This window comes from Kockiozyma suomiensis, assembly GCF_038497685.1.
Source record: "Kockiozyma suomiensis strain NRRL Y-17356 unplaced genomic scaffold V2V93scaffold_21, whole genome shotgun sequence".
In the NCBI taxonomy this organism is placed as follows: domain Eukaryota; kingdom Fungi; phylum Ascomycota; class Lipomycetes; order Lipomycetales; family Lipomycetaceae; genus Kockiozyma; species Kockiozyma suomiensis.
In genome coordinates this window covers 112,788-129,230 of record NW_027117684.1, presented here as the reverse complement: position 1 = coordinate 129,230, position 16,443 = coordinate 112,788, and the positions used below count along the sequence as shown (strand labels likewise).

The 16,443-nt window shown below is 47.0% G+C and overlaps 10 protein-coding genes across 10 annotated transcripts; 5 read left to right on the top strand and 5 right to left on the bottom strand.

The window, feature by feature from the left end:
* Positions 1–2,260, bottom strand: V2V93DRAFT_140431 (ABC transporter type 1, transmembrane domain-containing protein; the record flags this gene model as incomplete). The annotated part of the gene is made up of 2 exons (XM_066906836.1): positions 1,503–2,260; positions 1–1,450 (listed from the first exon to the last, which is right to left on the bottom strand). Coding segments are annotated over exons 1-2 (1,855 nt in total), but the record flags the coding sequence as incomplete, so codon positions are not given.
* A 96-nt stretch (positions 2,261–2,356) lies between these two features.
* On the top strand, positions 2,357–3,628 carry V2V93DRAFT_376747 (Ctr copper transporter). The gene is made up of 3 exons (XM_066911825.1): positions 2,357–3,151; positions 3,203–3,354; positions 3,453–3,628. The coding sequence occupies exons 1-2, from the start codon at positions 2,615–2,617 to the stop codon at positions 3,299–3,301; spliced, it is 636 nt and encodes a 211-aa protein (XP_066763016.1). The 5' UTR covers positions 2,357–2,614; the 3' UTR covers positions 3,302–3,354; positions 3,453–3,628.
* V2V93DRAFT_140473 (Ctr copper transporter family-domain-containing protein) lies at positions 3,615–4,480 on the top strand. The gene is made up of 2 exons (XM_066906837.1): positions 3,615–4,279; positions 4,337–4,480. The coding sequence occupies exons 1-2, from the start codon at positions 3,830–3,832 to the stop codon at positions 4,439–4,441; spliced, it is 555 nt and encodes a 184-aa protein (XP_066763015.1). The 5' UTR covers positions 3,615–3,829; the 3' UTR covers positions 4,442–4,480.
* V2V93DRAFT_376742 (mitochondrial biogenesis AIM24-domain-containing protein) lies at positions 4,330–6,053 on the bottom strand. Its single transcript, XM_066911824.1, has 4 exons — positions 5,779–6,053; positions 5,601–5,719; positions 5,458–5,529; positions 4,330–5,406 (listed from the first exon to the last, which is right to left on the bottom strand). Exons 1-4 carry the CDS (start codon positions 5,933–5,935, stop codon positions 4,519–4,521), a joined length of 1,236 nt encoding a protein of 411 aa, XP_066763014.1. The 5' UTR covers positions 5,936–6,053; the 3' UTR covers positions 4,330–4,518.
* A 163-nt stretch (positions 6,054–6,216) lies between these two features.
* Positions 6,217–7,666, bottom strand: V2V93DRAFT_376739 (uncharacterized protein). The gene is made up of 4 exons (XM_066911823.1): positions 7,566–7,666; positions 7,423–7,510; positions 7,288–7,364; positions 6,217–7,216 (listed from the first exon to the last, which is right to left on the bottom strand). Exons 1-4 carry the CDS (start codon positions 7,615–7,617, stop codon positions 6,303–6,305), a joined length of 1,131 nt encoding a protein of 376 aa, XP_066763013.1. The 5' UTR covers positions 7,618–7,666; the 3' UTR covers positions 6,217–6,302.
* A 168-nt stretch (positions 7,667–7,834) lies between these two features.
* V2V93DRAFT_389132 (uncharacterized protein) lies at positions 7,835–9,218 on the top strand. Its single transcript, XM_066912350.1, has 2 exons — positions 7,835–8,063; positions 8,118–9,218. Exons 1-2 carry the CDS (start codon positions 7,948–7,950, stop codon positions 9,160–9,162), a joined length of 1,161 nt encoding a protein of 386 aa, XP_066763012.1. The 5' UTR covers positions 7,835–7,947; the 3' UTR covers positions 9,163–9,218.
* Positions 9,219–9,321: 103 nt separating this feature from the next.
* Positions 9,322–10,102, top strand: V2V93DRAFT_376736 (PPP4R2-domain-containing protein). The gene has a single exon (XM_066911822.1). It carries the CDS (start codon positions 9,345–9,347, stop codon positions 9,912–9,914), a length of 570 nt encoding a protein of 189 aa, XP_066763011.1. The 5' UTR covers positions 9,322–9,344; the 3' UTR covers positions 9,915–10,102.
* On the bottom strand, positions 10,037–11,184 carry V2V93DRAFT_376735 (mitochondrial 37S ribosomal protein mS35). Its single transcript, XM_066911821.1, has one exon. The coding sequence runs from the start codon at positions 11,160–11,162 to the stop codon at positions 10,119–10,121; it is 1,044 nt and encodes a 347-aa protein (XP_066763010.1). The 5' UTR covers positions 11,163–11,184; the 3' UTR covers positions 10,037–10,118.
* Positions 11,185–11,318: 134 nt separating this feature from the next.
* Positions 11,319–13,928, top strand: V2V93DRAFT_340784 (histone acetyltransferases subunit 3-domain-containing protein). The gene is made up of 2 exons (XM_066907798.1): positions 11,319–11,707; positions 11,766–13,928. The coding sequence occupies exons 1-2, from the start codon at positions 11,368–11,370 to the stop codon at positions 13,544–13,546; spliced, it is 2,121 nt and encodes a 706-aa protein (XP_066763009.1). The 5' UTR covers positions 11,319–11,367; the 3' UTR covers positions 13,547–13,928.
* On the bottom strand, positions 13,757–16,243 carry V2V93DRAFT_329678 (armadillo-type protein; the record flags this gene model as incomplete). The annotated part of the gene is made up of 2 exons (XM_066907633.1): positions 13,757–16,093; positions 16,151–16,243. 2 exons carry the CDS (start codon positions 16,241–16,243, stop codon positions 13,757–13,759), a joined length of 2,430 nt encoding a protein of 809 aa, XP_066763008.1.
* Between the last annotated feature and the right edge of the window lie 200 nt (positions 16,244–16,443).

The window sequence follows — 16,443 nt, the reverse complement described above, 5'->3', positions numbered from 1 at the left end:
TCAATCTCGAAACTGCTAATCGCTGCTTTTCTCCTCCTGAAATCATCATCCCACGCTCCCCGACTTTAGTTTGCCATCCATCTGGCAATTCGGAAATCAACTTGTCGATCTTTGCCCGTTCAGCGGCGCGTCGTACTTCTTCGTCAGTAGCATCCATGCGCCCGTACCGGATATTATGCTCAATACTATCATTGAACAGCGGTGTATCCTGCGGAACAACACCAATTCGTCGCCGTAAACTATCCAGACTCACTTCACGAATATCTACACCGTCAATCAGAATACGACCTTCTTGCACATCATAAAATCTGAAAAGCAACCGCAAAATCGTTGACTTCCCACTACCGCTCGGTCCTACAATTGCAGATTTCTGGCCTCCAGGAATGGTGAATGAGGCATTTGTCAAGATCGGTCTGTCAGGATGATACCCAAATGTAACATTCTCAAACGTGATCTTTCCATGTGGCACAAGCAATTCCGGTGCACCTGGTTTATCCACAATCGCAACGTTCACTTTCTGCAAATTAAACAGCGTCTCCATATCTAATAACGACTGGCGCAGCTCGCGATATACTGTTCCAAGAAAGTTAAGCGGTACTGAGAGCTGGAAAACAAGTTGATTAACCATTACCAAATCTCCTACTGATAATGAACCATCCATGACACCCTGCGCGGCCATGTACATCATCCCCGTGAGCGCCGACGAAAAAATCAAATTCTGTCCACTGTTTAAAAGAGCAAGTGATGTGGCTATCTTAATAGATGATACCTCATAATCCGCCAATGCTTTGTCATACATACGGGCCTGGTATGCTTCGTTGTTGAAGAACTTTACGGCCTCGTAGTTGATGAGCGAGTCGATTGCCACTGTCGCGGCTCTATTGTCAGCTTTATTCGCATCCTTTCGGAACTGCGTACGCCAAGAGGTAGTCTTGATTGTAAACAACGTATAAGCAAGCATGGTAAAGAACGTAACTGCAGCAAACTGTGATCCATAGTTGTACGTCAATACTCCGCAGACCATACCAATCTCAAGAGAGATTGGTAAAACATGGAAAATCATTGACGTAAGAACAAAACTGATTCCCTTTGTTCCACGATCAATCGCGCGAGAAAGCCCACCCGTTTGTCGTGAGAGATGGAAATTGAGATCAAGTCGCATGAGATGCTTGAACGTATCTAATGCCACCGACCGAATAGCTTTCTGCGCAACAGAGGCAAAAATTGCATTTCGCAGTTCTCCAAATAAGGCTGATCCAGCACGTGCAAGACCATAACCAACAATAACAGTGCCGACAATCGTCCAGAGTGTGCCGGCGTACGAGGCAAAATCGATATTCATTGCGTCGATGGTATCTTTAAAGTAGAATGGCACTTGCACATTAAGCACCTTTGCAGCAACAAGTAATACTAGTGCTAGTACAACTCGTACTTTGACTCCGGTTTGACCCTGTACTATGTTATTTAAATGCCAGCAAACCGACTAAAAAGAAACGGCGTACTTTTGGCCAGAGATATTGAACCATCTCCTTCATAATAGCCCAATCAGCAGCACGCTGCGTTTTAGGTGCAACCACTTTCTCCTCGAGCAAATCAGTAGGGGCCTTTTTTTCGATTTCTTTCTCCTCTTTGCCTTCCTTAGCTTCTTCTTTCTTTGCGCCTTCGCCGTAGGACCGGAAGCGCGTAAGCGTAGACGAATGGAATAGTCTTGAGAAAGTGGTCGACGAGGTTATAGTTCCAAAGTTGACTGCTTTTGCAATTGATAATTTCCTTGCACCATTATCGGTTAGAGACAAAGATCTAGAGTTAATAGGGCACGCTAGAAATGACAACGCCGGCGACGGTCGCAAGAAGCAACCCATAGCTCTACGCGAAGCAGCGGCACGCAACACTGGCGTCGCGAGCATTTTTTCTAGAACTCGGTGACTGCTCAAGAACAATCACCCCAAAATTTATCTGAGAAATCAGCGGAAAATTTTTAGAATATATCTGCCGATGTCGTGGTACGCTGACGAGCAGACAGATTGATTTGTATTGTAGTCGTGCTAAGTTAGACTTCTGCGGCCTTTCGGAGATACTAGACCCAAGCTGTCGCCAACGACAAAATATTCACAACACTTCGCACAGGCACCAAATTGTAATGCAGGAATGTATTTGACACCGTGAACTCTTTTGCCCATTAAAAAGGGAAAGAATAGTGAAGCGAACGGGTGAATTAGCAGACAGTGAAGATAGTCACGTGCTATGAAGTAATGTTGCTCAATATTTGCTCATTGACTCGAAGATGTGGGGAGACTAGTGCACAGCGAAAAGATGTTAGATTTAGTGCTTATGATACAGAATGTTATTGCTGATAGCAGAAATACAAAGAGTTCAGAAAATGGTTGTATTCGTGAATGTGGACTGGACAAAGTAGAGTAGTAAGATCAAGTAAGGATGTCTTCATCCAAAAGCCACAGCATCTGAGGCACTCGCGGGATGAGCTCTAAATCTCTCCATACTCCTCACTTTTCACTATTATACCAAGTTCTACCAGGAGATTGTGCAAATTTGCTCATTCTGATCTTTATAAGATCCACGCCTCTCCTCCCATTTCCCCATCTCAGCAGCAGACATGGATATGGACATGCCAGACATGGGTGACGGAGGCCACATGCATATGGGCGAGGACTCATGCAAAATGAGCATGATCTTCAACACCGACATAAAAAACATATGTATAGTCTTCAAATGGTGGCATATCCGCGGCTGGCCTTCTGCCGTCATTTCACTCCTTGCTGTCGTGGCACTTGGCGTGGCATATGAATATCTCCGCACACTTGCTTCGTCGCCGTTATTACTTCCCCGGCGCGCGGCCGCAGACATTCCATTACTTTCAGATCAAGACCGGGATAGTGATGATGAATACAGTAGAGAATACAGAAGAGTTGACGAGCAGGATGACGACGACGAGGGAAGTACTCTTGCTGATTTAGAATCTGCCGTGTCTTCCTCGGTTTCTGCAGAATCTGGTACCCGCAAACCCCAAGGATATCTTCGACGTACAATAAAGACGTTTATTCGACAGAATGCGCGTATTCTACGAGCTTTACTGTACTCTATTCAAGTAGTCTATTCATTCTTTATCATGCTCATCGCTATGACATATAATGTGAGTTCATCTCTATCACCATGTTTTATATACATACTGACTGCATTATAGCTGTGGGTGATTATTGCTGTCGGTCTCGGGGCGCTCATTGGTTACTATGTATTTGACAAGAAGAAAGCATCGGTATCTAGAGGCATGTCTTGTCACTAGTCCTTTTCTCTTTTCGTATCTCGCGTTCTCGCCCGTGTTAATGTATTTTTAAGGTATTGCTTATGGTGATATTTATTACATGTTAAGGAGCTGCATTCTGTGCATTTTCTTTTTTATCTTCGCATTTTCGTATACTGATTTTTCTATCAAGTGATAATATTGGCTGCTTGACCATATATCACGATCTGTGGCTAATGTTGTTGATTATTCAAATTTATTGCATAGTATATATCACGCGCTACCCAACACTATCACTGTGCTAATAGTTTGGTTGCAATGGAAGGCCAAAAAAATTCATAGTTATTAATCAAAACTCCGTAACAAAGAGCAACCTGCAAATGAGATAAACTGCAAATCAGAAAATCTGGTTATCTGGATTAGTGTGAAATGTTAATACGCGCCACGTAAACCTAGGGCGTAAACATCTCATTGACCGCTACTTATCTCCCTTTCCCGCACCTCCTCGTCTAAAATTTCAGAGAGTGAAAAGAAAAACATTCGAATACAGAAACCAAACAAAGATTTTCAATGTCCAAGCACGGTTTCCCAGCTTCATCAGCTGCACACGTCCACGCGACTGATCATACTCAAATACATAACCACCATCACCACCATCAGCAAACAGACAGCACCTACGCGTCATGTAAAATGGACATGATATTCAATTGGGACCCACAAGATGTCTGTATAATCTTCTCATGGTGGCATATTCGCGGTCCCATATCTTTTCTCTTGTCATTACTCGGAGTAGCTGCCCTAGGTATCTCATACGAGTATCTACGCACGTGGTCTGATGCCGCGATTCTACGACCTTTAAAAGAGAAGGTTGATGACGATGGTAAGGAGAAAGAGACAGAGAAAAAATATGGTTTTGTGGGAAAATTCATACGGAGTCATCGCACGGATGCAAAAGCGGTGTTGTATGGAGTACAGGTGGTCTACTCTTATCTAATCATGCTGGTCGCAATGACTTACAATGTACGTTTCTAACTCGTTTTATGCTCTTTTTCAAATCTTACTGATTCGTAATTCAAGGGATGGATTCTGCTTGCAGTCGGCGTGGGAGCATATGTAGGCCATCGACTTTTCAATAACGAATCAACGTCATCATCCTCTAAAAAAGGCATGTCATGCCACTGATTTTATCTCGTTCCAAAAATGGTGTCGAATATTTAAATACAAATAAATACTGACGAGATCTGACATTTTCATTTTGTCTACTTGATAAATTCCTTGAAATCATTCACGCTCCGGAACTCTACTTTCCCTCCGTCAACAGTGGCGACTTTCAAATGTCCACCATTAGACGCATTCCCTTCCTTTTTTCTATCTTCCAACACAGCATCTCCATTCTCTGTAGCCAACCCCTCCGCAGCAATACCTGCAGCGGCAGAGGTTGCGGTACCGCCAGCAATGAACGACGCCGGTTGTACACGTGCGAGCTCATACACCTCCTTTGCTTCGCGCGCGGGAATCACGTCGGCGAGTCTCGGGGCACGAGATTGTATGAGAATCGTGCAAGGCCCTTTAAATTTGAACAAGAGCTCGTCCCCCCAAACAAATGTCCGTATAGCGCTCTTGGTGCGGTACCATGTATGCGACAGAAATCGTACAGCGCCAGATTGTGTGATACTCGATGGCACCAAAGGGGCATTTTCATTTTCCCCCGCAGAGGACAACGAAGCCGTCAGCTTTGACGACCATGGAAACGAGATTTTTGGAATTTGAAGGCGCATCCGTGTATGACGAAGACGGTATGGTGTAGGCTTTGGCGCCGGAGGGTTAGAAGTGTAAGCAATTATATTGGCCGGATGCACAGCAAACTCCTCGGTTTCGTCCTGTAACGTCAATTGATAGATCTGCCCTTTTCCCACGAGCGCCATCTCGCCTCGTCCAGAGAGTACGGTATTTCCCCACCGCGAAAGGGACAGTGATGGCACAATCTTAGGCTTGACGGTTAAAGTCGAACCTGACCAAGCGAGTAAGGCGTTGCGTTGAGCCACGGTCCAATCTAGACGGCCGTCAAGAGACACGACTGCAAACGTTGTCTGCGCGGAACCGGATTTGGAAGTGATTAATGCGGTTAGTGGTGTTGTGCTTGTGATCTACGCAGCACGTTAGCTCAATATATTTGCGAAAAGAGAATCTGGCCATACTTTTTGATAGAGAAACGGAATCCCAACGAGTGCTCTTGCAGCGGGCTGTAGAATCGACAAGGTAGAAGTAACCTATAATTCAAAAGAAAACAGTCAGCCACAAACTCCACAACCTCAATCGTCAACAAATTAAATGATCATACAGTATCCAAATTACCATTAACCCCTACTAAAGTCCCTCGCCGAGTATACAGCGTCGAGGAGGCTGGTAATGCAATATTCAGCAAACTAGCCGGAGTCCCCAATACCTCGAATTTCGGAACTATTTCTTGCGTTAATTAATGCTCTTAAATCAAATACCAGAAACAAACAGCAACACACCTTTTGGAAATGGCCCATCGCCGCTGACCTGCGGGATATCTTTAATCAAATCAGACACATCCATAGACAACGGAATTGAAGCCGTAGGCGACTGTGCGATGTGTACCCGCCTGCACAGCTCTTTACTCCGCAAAGATCCAGCAACTGCTCTGCGCATTATTTCTATATCCGAATCTATTCAGAAGTCTCTCTGCACTTTTGTATATAGTTTTTGTGCTTCAGACGAATGCAAAATAAATGCAGGTAAAGATGCTAGCTTAGATGAAATCGGAGTGTTGTTGTCTTTCTCGGAAGGGTTGCTTATTATTCTGGGCCTCGAATTGCGCCTAATTGCTCCCGACTCTACACTTTTCTCGTCTATCTCCCCCTTTCCATTCTACAAAAGTTTTAAGCTGATTACGGATAAAGGAATCAGTAAAGGAATAAATACAAGACGAATTGGTGGTAGAGTGTATTAGTGCGCTACTATATCTATCTCCTCATCCAATGATAAATAAAACAAATCTTTCATGCAAACATCGTACTTAGCGAGCAACGTGAATAAACTCTCTCTCTCGCTTTCGCTCCTGAATAGAATCCGGAGCAACGTCCTGGAACAAATTTCCGGTCCACGGTCGCACATATTGTCCAAGGTAATCCTCAAGCTTGTCAGGCACCATTCCAAGATCAGCGAAGGTAGCGGCGCTCTTATCAACCTTTTGGTCAATCGTCATGCGCTCAACCTCATCCGCGCATCCAACTGGCCACCAGATGATCTTGTTCAGACGTTCGGTAATCCATGCGTAGGGCGCCTTGGGAACGTTTAGTTGTGAATAAGCAACACGCGCTTCATACTCACACATGCGTCGGATGTAGTCAAGAGAGTACTCCTTTTGTCCAAATAGTTCGTACGTTTGTCCAACAGTCGAGTCGTCAAATCCAATCTTGTGTAAAGCCTTGGCGACATCCATAACGTGCACGGGTCTAATACGCTGAGCGCCGCTGTTGACGACGATATTCGGGAAGCTGATGATTTTGCGCACGAGCTTGTCCTCTCCGCCGACCATGGGAGATGGGCGAACGATAGTGGTCCCAGGGAAAATGCTACGAGCCACTTGCTCGGCCTCAAATTTTGTGCGCAGGAACTCTGACGGTGAGTCGGGCGACGCGTCGTGAGAGGATACCTGAACGAAGCGGTCGACGTTGTACTTCACACAGGTTTCGGCGATGCGGCGAGTGGATTCGACATTTACATCATAAAAATTAAAAAGTTTAGTCTGATAGTTGCGGCCGATGAGGTTGTAGACAATGTCCGAGTTCTTGATGGACTCTTCGACAGACTCCATGTTGCGCAGGTCGAATTCGATAAAGTTCACTACACCAAGATCGCCGGTGACCTTAAGGAAGCGCTTCTTCATTTCCTCACGAAAGGGAACCATTACAACTGTGCCCTCGCGAGCTACTTAAGTGTTAGCAAAATATACCAAAATAAAAGGAGAAAAAAGCCGATCAATCAAGTAAACAACTCACCGAGTTTCGAGACGAGATAGCGTCCGAGAAAACCATTAGCGCCAAAAACGGTAGCTACCCGACCTGTCCGCGAGGATCTACATAAATCAGTATTGGTCTATTCTTTTGAAATTCTGTACACAAATGAAAACACACCTTCCACCGGGACCAGAGCTGATGACGGGCTTGCCGGAGAGAGTAATAGCGAGGTCAGCGACACCGCGAGTTGCCATGACGACTACGCCTGGAGAATGGTCAGTAATGCAAAAAAAGCACTGAAAACACAAAACGATACACACCAGTCCTCTTCAGAGTCTGTAGCTGCACACGAGACGGAGCCAGAAAGAGCATTGTTCTTGATTTTTGTCTGACGAGCAACAACAGGTTCCTGAGGCTTGCAATATCGCGGTGCTTTGGCCTTGCGCTGATTGGCAGAAACTTAGAAAGAGCACCAGTTTCTGCCCAAGGCATAAATGCATAATTGTTGTAGGCACTAAATGTAAGCAGTGGGGTTGGTGTATATGATTACTCGACTTCGATCTCACTCTATTAACTGCCAGATGCTTGTCATCCTCACCATTTTATAAAAGCATCGCGCATATACAGATACATTATACACTCTAGAGTCCTTGATTTCATACTTTAGATTTACTACTATCTCATATCTCACAGCAGTAGATCATGGCGTCAATGGACATTGACCACGATGTGCCCACAATCCTCTCCGTCCTTCGCTCAGAGTCGGCCCCAGAGCTTGCCGGTGATTTCTACACCATGGAAGATCTCTGGGAGCGGAGGTGTGTTTGTATTCTTTGTCGCTCTATATGATGACCGATTAACTTTCTTTTCAGGCTCTGGCATCAGCTCACAGACGTCCTCGAGCGCTTCTTCGAGCACCCAGAGAGCGCCCCTCTGCGGTCTCGCGTATATTCGCAGTTTGTGTCCACTTTTGAAGGCAAAATCAACCAACTCAAGCTCGTCAGGCTAGGTCTTGCCACATCAGCAACCTTTGACAATAAATCCGATGCTCTCGAGTTTATGGTTGAGCTTGCTAAGAAAGTCGACACCCCATCGACGGCAGACGCTCATGTGTACGCCGTGATCGAGACCGCGAGAGTCAAGCTGCAACTCGAAGATCTCGATGGTGCACGTGCTACTATGGACGAGGCGGGAGCTATACTTGAGAGATTTGACTCTGTCGAGTCCGTCATCAACGCGGCATTCTACTCAGTCAATGCAGATTATTACAAGGCGAAAGCAGACTTTGCGCAGTACTACCGCAGCTCGTTACGATTTCTCGCTTGCATTTCAATTACCGATCTCTCGCTACTTGCGCAGCGAGAACGGGCGTACGATCTCGCTATTGCGGCTTTGCTAGGCGACAGCATCTACAATTTCGGTGAATTGCTGCTGCATCCTATTCTTGATAGTCTTGCGGCGACAGAGTTCAAGTGGTTACGAGAGCTTCTGTTTGCTCTCAACGTCGGCAATCTTGCCGTCTTTGATGAGCTGCGGCCAAAGCTTGCGTTAACTCCAATTCTTGCTGGCACTGATGAGTTCCTACGCGACAAGTTCTGCACGATGGCACTTATTGAGGCTGTTTTTCAAAGACCTGCTTCAGACCGCACACTCTCATTTGAGCTGATCGCGCGCGAAACACGACTTAGTCACGAGAACGTCGAGTTTCTCGTCATGCGTGCGTTAAGTCTTGGACTTTTGCGAGGCACGATCGATGAGGTTGGTGAGCGCGTGAATATTACGTGGCTACAGCCGCGCATTATGACTAAAGATCAGATTGAGAGTATGCGACAGCGTCTTGTTGATTGGGATAGGTCTGTTAGCGAACTTGGTGGATGGGTCGAGAGCGCTGGAAAGGAGGTCTGGGCGGCTTCTTAGATGTTTAATTTGTTTATGTATAAATTCTTAAATTTGAATAATAGCATAGTTTGTAGTATATTTTAAAGAACATTGGTTATTACTAATCGATTACCGAGATCCTGCGGCTCTCGGATTCCCAAAAGCTGTACCTGGCATATGAGGTAACCAACGCGTTCATGGCAGGCACTCCGACCGAGCAAATGAAGTCACGTACGTGTCCCTCGACCAGCATAATTGCATATGAACTGAAAAAGCTAACAAAACTCTCCCCAGCTGAGACGATGCTGGAGGACGCTGTTCGCAGAGGCGCGTTCGATGCCAAAACCGACGACTGGCCGCTTCTTCGCACGCACATCGTCTCGCTGATTCAGCGTGCGGCAACAGACAGTTTTACGCCTCCAATAGCAACTGTACAGAAGCAGAAATTAAATACACTTATACAGACACTGGTGGAAGGGTTCCCTTCGTCGCCGCCGTTTACATTACAACGATTAGCCGAGCTGGCGGTGAGTCCTACTCAGCACTACAACGAGCACGCGAGAGACAAGTACTTGCGAGCACTGGAGCGAGTTGTTACAGTCGAGAGTAGTATACAAGATCTTGATTCATTACGCAAGCGTGATACCGAGAATACCATTATGTTTGTTAGTGCCGGTGTGAGTATGAGTGACAATCCGGTAATAAAGCTGAGTCCAATTGAATGGCTTGTTGATACTGGAACGCCTCCTCCGCAAGAACTGGAGCTGGAACACGAGCAAGAGAGCATGTAAACATTGAAAAGTTGGCAGCGAGTAATGGAGTGAGCATTGAGGTGAACAGTGAGGTTAGCAATGGTCATGCAGAGGTGGACATCTCGACATGAAGAATATAACATGATTATGCATAGGATATAGCTTAGGCTACTAAAGTTATATTTAATAAATTGAATAAAGGATTTGCAATACTATTAACAATCTGCTATATACACTTCTATACTATATCTCAAGAGCATCTTGTGGCCGTTCCCACTCCTTCGGAAATGCCGGCATCCGCCGCTTCGTCTTTGCATGTCGACGATCAAGCGGCAAATCCGCAAAATCATCCTTCTCAAGATCATATGCTTCAATAAGTAACCGTTTCAGCGTATCCACAAGGTACTTTTTGTTCTGCACCGAGTTGGGAAACGACTCGCTGCTGATATGAACAGCGCCAGTCGAAGGATCGTATCGTGGTCCACACAACAATTTAAGCTTGTGCAGTCTCTTAGCCGCAAGCTTAGCGTCACTTCCAAAATACTTTTTAGCAATCGCAGACGCTTGAGCTTCAACGACGATCTTCGCTTCGCCGCGGTGCGTCTGTCCCATGTACGACGAGTATCGAAAAACAAAGACTTCGTCGCTCGGTGCGAACGGCACCGACTGAGCACGCAGTTCTGGCATTTCCCACGCTGCCACACGATTATACTCGCGCTTAACTCGATGTTCTTCGACTCGCAAGTGCGTCTCCGATGGTAATTCATCGTGTTCGTTCTCGTCCAACAGCATATTGTCTAGAATCTTTTCCGAGTCGTCCTCCTTGTCCTCTTCTTTCTCCAAATTGATATCGTCCTCGACAGCTAGATCCATAGGGGTTACTTTGTGTTCAGGATCATACACTGGCAGCACAAATCTGTTAACTGGACTGTCTTTTCGACTCCTGCGCAGCGCATTGGCAGGTGATGGGTAGTACCTCACGAGATCGTTCTCGTCGTGCTCTTCCAATCCGTTTCTCTCCCGCAATTCGGCCATTGCCTCGTTGTGATCGACAAGGCCACGAGACGCTTCTGCAAATTCCGAGTCTCGGAGATCTTTGTATCGACGTCGGTACTTGTCTACCGAACCAAACCTGTTGTTGTCGCTATCCAATGCGTCCTGACTACTGTTCTTCTCGTTGTCATCTTCGTCACGCAGGAACATGCTCGCAGAAAACGTCCTACTCTGTGCAGATAGTCGCAGTCTTCTCGAGGCAATAAGTTGCCGACGCAGTGCTATTCTCAGCATTGTTGACGTTGCGTAATAGAATAGTTAGTTGCCTGCCGCTTCTTTGAAAGAGTATGAGAATAAATTTCTTAACTATTACCCTAACCACCAAACCACCTAAATGATTCTGACTACGACCGGGACCTGCATCGTCTGCATCATCGCTCTCCTTAATCATAAAAATCGTATATACTCGACAACGCACCAACCCCACAGAGCAAGAGCAATGCTTCCGGCCGGCAAAGGCAAAGGCAAAGGTAAGTCAGCCCCAGCCGCCGACATCGACGTCCCGCCCGCGGTATACGATAATCTCCTCGCAACATACGTCGCCTCGCCCACTGCTGCTTCTCCAGACTCCTCGACAACTGCTTCTAATGCAGCTAATATTCCGCCATCTATCGTACTCACTGGATTGCAGAGTGAGCTGAAGAGTCTTGCTGGTAAGGCGCAGGCACGTGTAACTCGTGCGCAGGCTGCGTTGCGGAGGCTGGATGCGCGCAGGGTGAAGTTGCTTGCTCGGGTACAAGCTGAGGTGGATGAATCCTCAAAGAAACGCAAAGGGGATGGTAAGTGTTTTTTTATCTTGGATTGTGTACTTTGAGTGTTTTTCTGATCGTTGTCTAGCTTCAGTTAAGATTGAGGATGAACCTGAGAAGCAGCGACGTAGACTTAGTTCACCATCTCTGCCTCCTGTATCCCCAACATCGGCTGCTCCTGCCTCTCCATCTTTGCCAGATGAGGCTGCGCCCATTGCTGCTACCACTACTACTACTACTACTGCTACTACTGCCACCACTACCGCCACCACCACCACATCCACCACCACCACCGCGGCTCCGGCCAAGGCACCGTCAGAATCAGCGGCCGCAGCAATTGCCGCGTCAAATACAGCAGCAGAAGAAGGATTGAGTCCATCAAATGATACTCGAGCAAAGAACCCCGGCTCAGAGTACGTTTCCGTACAAACGATCCCGACCGCTGCACTCGCGTTCATGAACGATTCCTATGACGATCAAATTCCTACTTCAGGCACCGAAGACCTCAAGCAGAAATACGGTGTCGCGTCGTATCCTACCAAAGATCTATCTGATCTCTTACCTGGCGAGATTCCGGATGAGGATTTTTCGAAAGCAAAGCCGGCAAATCAAGTGCAGGCTACTACCTTTCAAGCCTTCATCGAACCATATTTCAAACCTTACACTGAAGAAGATCTTGCGTTTCTTAATGAGAAACAGGATAATTTGACGCCATACCTGACCCCTCGTCTTGGGCCATACTATCAAGATGTGTGGGCGGACGAAGATGGCACGCGTGATTCGCATCATTCTACGAATTCCCCTGTTAATGACCATACCGCCAAGCTTCTCCCACGCGGAACATCAGAGCAACTTTCAGAAGACCTTCTTGAGACTGAAGATATTTCCTGCGGTCCGCTAGCAACGCGTATTCTCTCAGCATTGCTCAAAGACGAATCTGATGATTTACCGATCCCAAATACAACTACAATTAACGGCAATGCGAACAGTGTTCTAAGTATATCGACCGGCTTGTCGCTATCCTCCTCAACTAACGGAGCCGGCAGCGGTTCCGGCGCTGCGACACCGCGCGAAGAAGACGTAAACGCACCCCCTGCCTCAGCGGCCGCCGTCGCGGCAGCCATGGCCGAAGGTGCACAAGTTCTTTCGTCGTCCTCCGCTTTTGCTGAACAGCAAGGTTGGCGTGTATCCTCTGTCAAGGCAGACTATCAGACGCTGGACGACCGACTTAAACGCGAGTTTAAATATGTTGGAATATTAGCTGACGAAGATCTCGATTGGGGTGCCCGCGAGGACGACGAGATTTGCGCGGAGCTACGAACTTTACAAAAGCAACTGAAAGGTATAGCAGTCATCAATGCGAAACGGAAACGCGTGCTTGAGAAATACGTTACAGAGCACATGGCCTATCAAGAGTACACTCAAATCCTTGAAGATTTGGATAAGCAAGTTGACCAAGCCTATATCAAACGCACACGTACCATCAAAAACAAGAAGAAGAAATCCTCATCAACTTCCACACCCACAACTTCCGCGGCGGCAGTCACGGCAGGAAATACCGGCAGAGCAAGCGATTTGGGAGAAGGTATCCGTGCCTTGTTAGATAAGCGCCGACGATGGATAGATAAGATCGGACCAGTTTTTCCTGTTGCGGAAATCATGAAACGGGTACCGTCATCGTCGATTTTCGCAGAACTAGACAGAGAGGAGAAGTTGCGCGAGGAAGCTGCTGCTGCCGCCGCCGCTGCTGCTGCTGCTGCTGCTGCGGTAGCTAGTTCTACTGCTAATTCTACAGCTGAAAATGTGGATCATAAAGAGGAAGTCAAACTTGAAGATAGTGTCGTCGCTGAGACTGTGGTATCTGGTTGAGATAGATTATAAGTGTTATGTGTATATTATTAGGGGCAACAAAGGTATTAGTTTGCGGGTATGTGTACATTATTTATCTTGCAATGAAAAAAAGTTTCTCTTTTTTCTTTATCTACGTTTGCGACCTTGGCCCAACAGATCTTAAAATATCTCAATTGAACATTATATAGATGTATATATACACACAAAAAAACTATCAAACGTCTACTACTAATCCTCTTCTGCGCGGTTCTCATTCTTCTTCAACACAACGAGTCCCTCCAATGTACTCGCAAGTGCAACATACTCATCATTCTCAAGCTCGGCTCGCTCACCATGTCCTAACAACACAGGCGTGCTATGTGTAACCCATCCAGTGATAGTCTTCGGTCGCCCCGCCTGTCCGACAATGTCTACGGCCTGTCCAACTCGTACATTTACTTGAATAGGCTGCAAATCGGCATCAAGAGTAATCAGGTATCGCGCATGCACAGAAGGCATCAAGAAGTACAACAAATAGTGCGACGAGTCAAGAATAAAAGACGGAGCGTCAATAAGCGACACAAGCACAGTCAATAGTCCCGCAAGCGACACACTGCTTAGAATCTGTCTGTCGGTATGGAACGGCGACAAAGTCATTGTGCCTTTGCCAAGATGCAGAAGACCCTGCGCAATACGCACCATAAACAGACTGTTGGCCTCCTTTGAGTAGTAGCTCGCGAGCTGTCGTAAGAGCTGCGCTAGTCGCGCATTATTCGTACCTGCGCCAACAAGTCCCATTGAAAAGATCGCATTAACAGCAACATCCAAGTCGGCATCGTGCGAATATCTTGAAAGCGTGTCAAACACCTTCATCTCAGGATTCGACGCTGAGATAAGACCCATCGCAAGCGGCACCGCTCGCCGTGTCGACCCTTCGCCATAGTGCATCAAATGACCAAACTGCCGCAGAATCATCTCGGATCCAATATCCTCACCCATGGCAATGATTGCCAGGCCAAGCACAGCATATCCCTGATACAAATCATCACCCTTCTCTTCGCCGCCTTCTTCTTTATCGGCATCTGACTTCTCGCTGCAAAGATGCAAGAGTTGCTGGATCTTGAGCACGTTACCGGTACCCGCAAATGAGCAGATATCTACGAGCACTTGCGTGTTGCGCCCGATTGGGTGCTCAATCGCCTTAAGCGTCTCAATGATAACGTCGGCAGCGTCCTGCTTTCCCATATAGAGGAGACCGAGTCCAAGTGACATAAAACGAGCCCATTTGTCAGATAGCTGTGCTTCCTCGCGCTCTAAAAGCGTCTGCAGAATCGTCTCAGTGACGTCGCCGTTGCACGAACCGACAAAGGTCATTCCAAGAGAGAGAGTCGCAAGCGCGGAGAGCTGCATACTCAGCGAAGTGTCGGCCACGAGAGGAAGAAGTAACCCGGCAATATCCTGTCGTTGCGAGCCTGCATAGGCGAGACCAAGACCAATGATAGCCGACAGTCTCAAGGGCACACTTCGGCTCTCAATATGTTCGGAAAGCAATGCAAGGGCGGGGTCAGACTCGTTATGCACCGATGTGTTTACAATTCCGATGCCCAGCAATGATCCGGCCTTGATATATTCTTCAGATGAGTACATATACTTATCGAGCTGCTGCAGACCTTGTTCGACATCCCAAAGCAGGATCGATGCGACACCGGCAGTAGCCGAAAGCATACCCGCATCTTTGTTCTTGTAAATCCATGAGCTAGCTTCTTCGTCTACTACCATTAATTTATCCTGACCGAAACCAGCATTGACAAAAGCATTAACAAAACTGGCTGCCAGGTTCTGTTTTGCTGAGTCAACCAAGCCGGAGTCTGGCCCGCCGCGAGTGTGCTCGAGATGGCTCTTGTAGATGTCTTCAGGCACTTTCGGTTCAAGTACATTGAGCTCCTTGGCAAGGAACAAGAAATACTCCGATAGTCGTGTGTTGGACAGGCACTCTTGCACTTCTTCGTTTGACAGCTCAAGCGAGATCTGCTGTCGTGCAAGAATGAATGCAAGCTGCTTGTGCATGAGCACATCGTCTGTGGCATCAAAGACGGCACGGATCGAATCGTGGTCATCCAACCTGATAGCGAGGGCGATAGCTTGAGTCAGCTGCTTTTGCGAGAGGTAGATGTTGAATGCGGTACGCAAAAAGGCTTGGTCGTCAGGCGACACGAGCAGAGTGACGCAAGAGACCATATAGAGACAGACACGTGCATAGGTATCCTTATCGACAAAAGGCGGTAATTCTTCTATGGCTTCAAGCTCAAGCAATAAATCGACGGCGTCTGCTTCGGCATTGTGCTTGAGGAAGAAAGGCACGAGTTGCAAGGCAAGATTTTTGATATCGTCGATAGGTTGCTCTTTTTCTAGCCGAACTGGGTGCTCTTCTCCGATCTCAAGAGCGAGATGGCGAACGTACTCATGACCCCAGTTGCCGATTTCTTCAGAGGTTGAAGGCGCGAGGAGACGATAGCGAAGTGAATCACGCTTACCACTGTCCGCGTAAGTCATACCGAGAACGGACATGACATCGGCGAGAGCAGACTACAAATCATCAGAATCATCGAGAGCGAATAAAAAAAAAATCAACAGAAAGCATACCTGCAGTTCTCCTTCGGGCCATTTGTCATAGAGATCTGTGAGTTCTTGGTAATGGGGACGCAGGAATTTGAGAGGTTTGGGGACGGCGGTCATGGAAGAAGTGGATGTTCGGATAAAGTCCTTGAGCGCGTCAAGTGCCGGCTTGTAGAGCGCTGTGTCGGGTTCCTGAAAACGATGGCGTTAGAGATGATGAAGATGATAGTCGTGATGAGGTGGCAGACTGATGCGATGCGTGACACGATCCACTAGTAACTGACCACGATTGCGAACACAGAAAGAAGCGAAGAACAAAT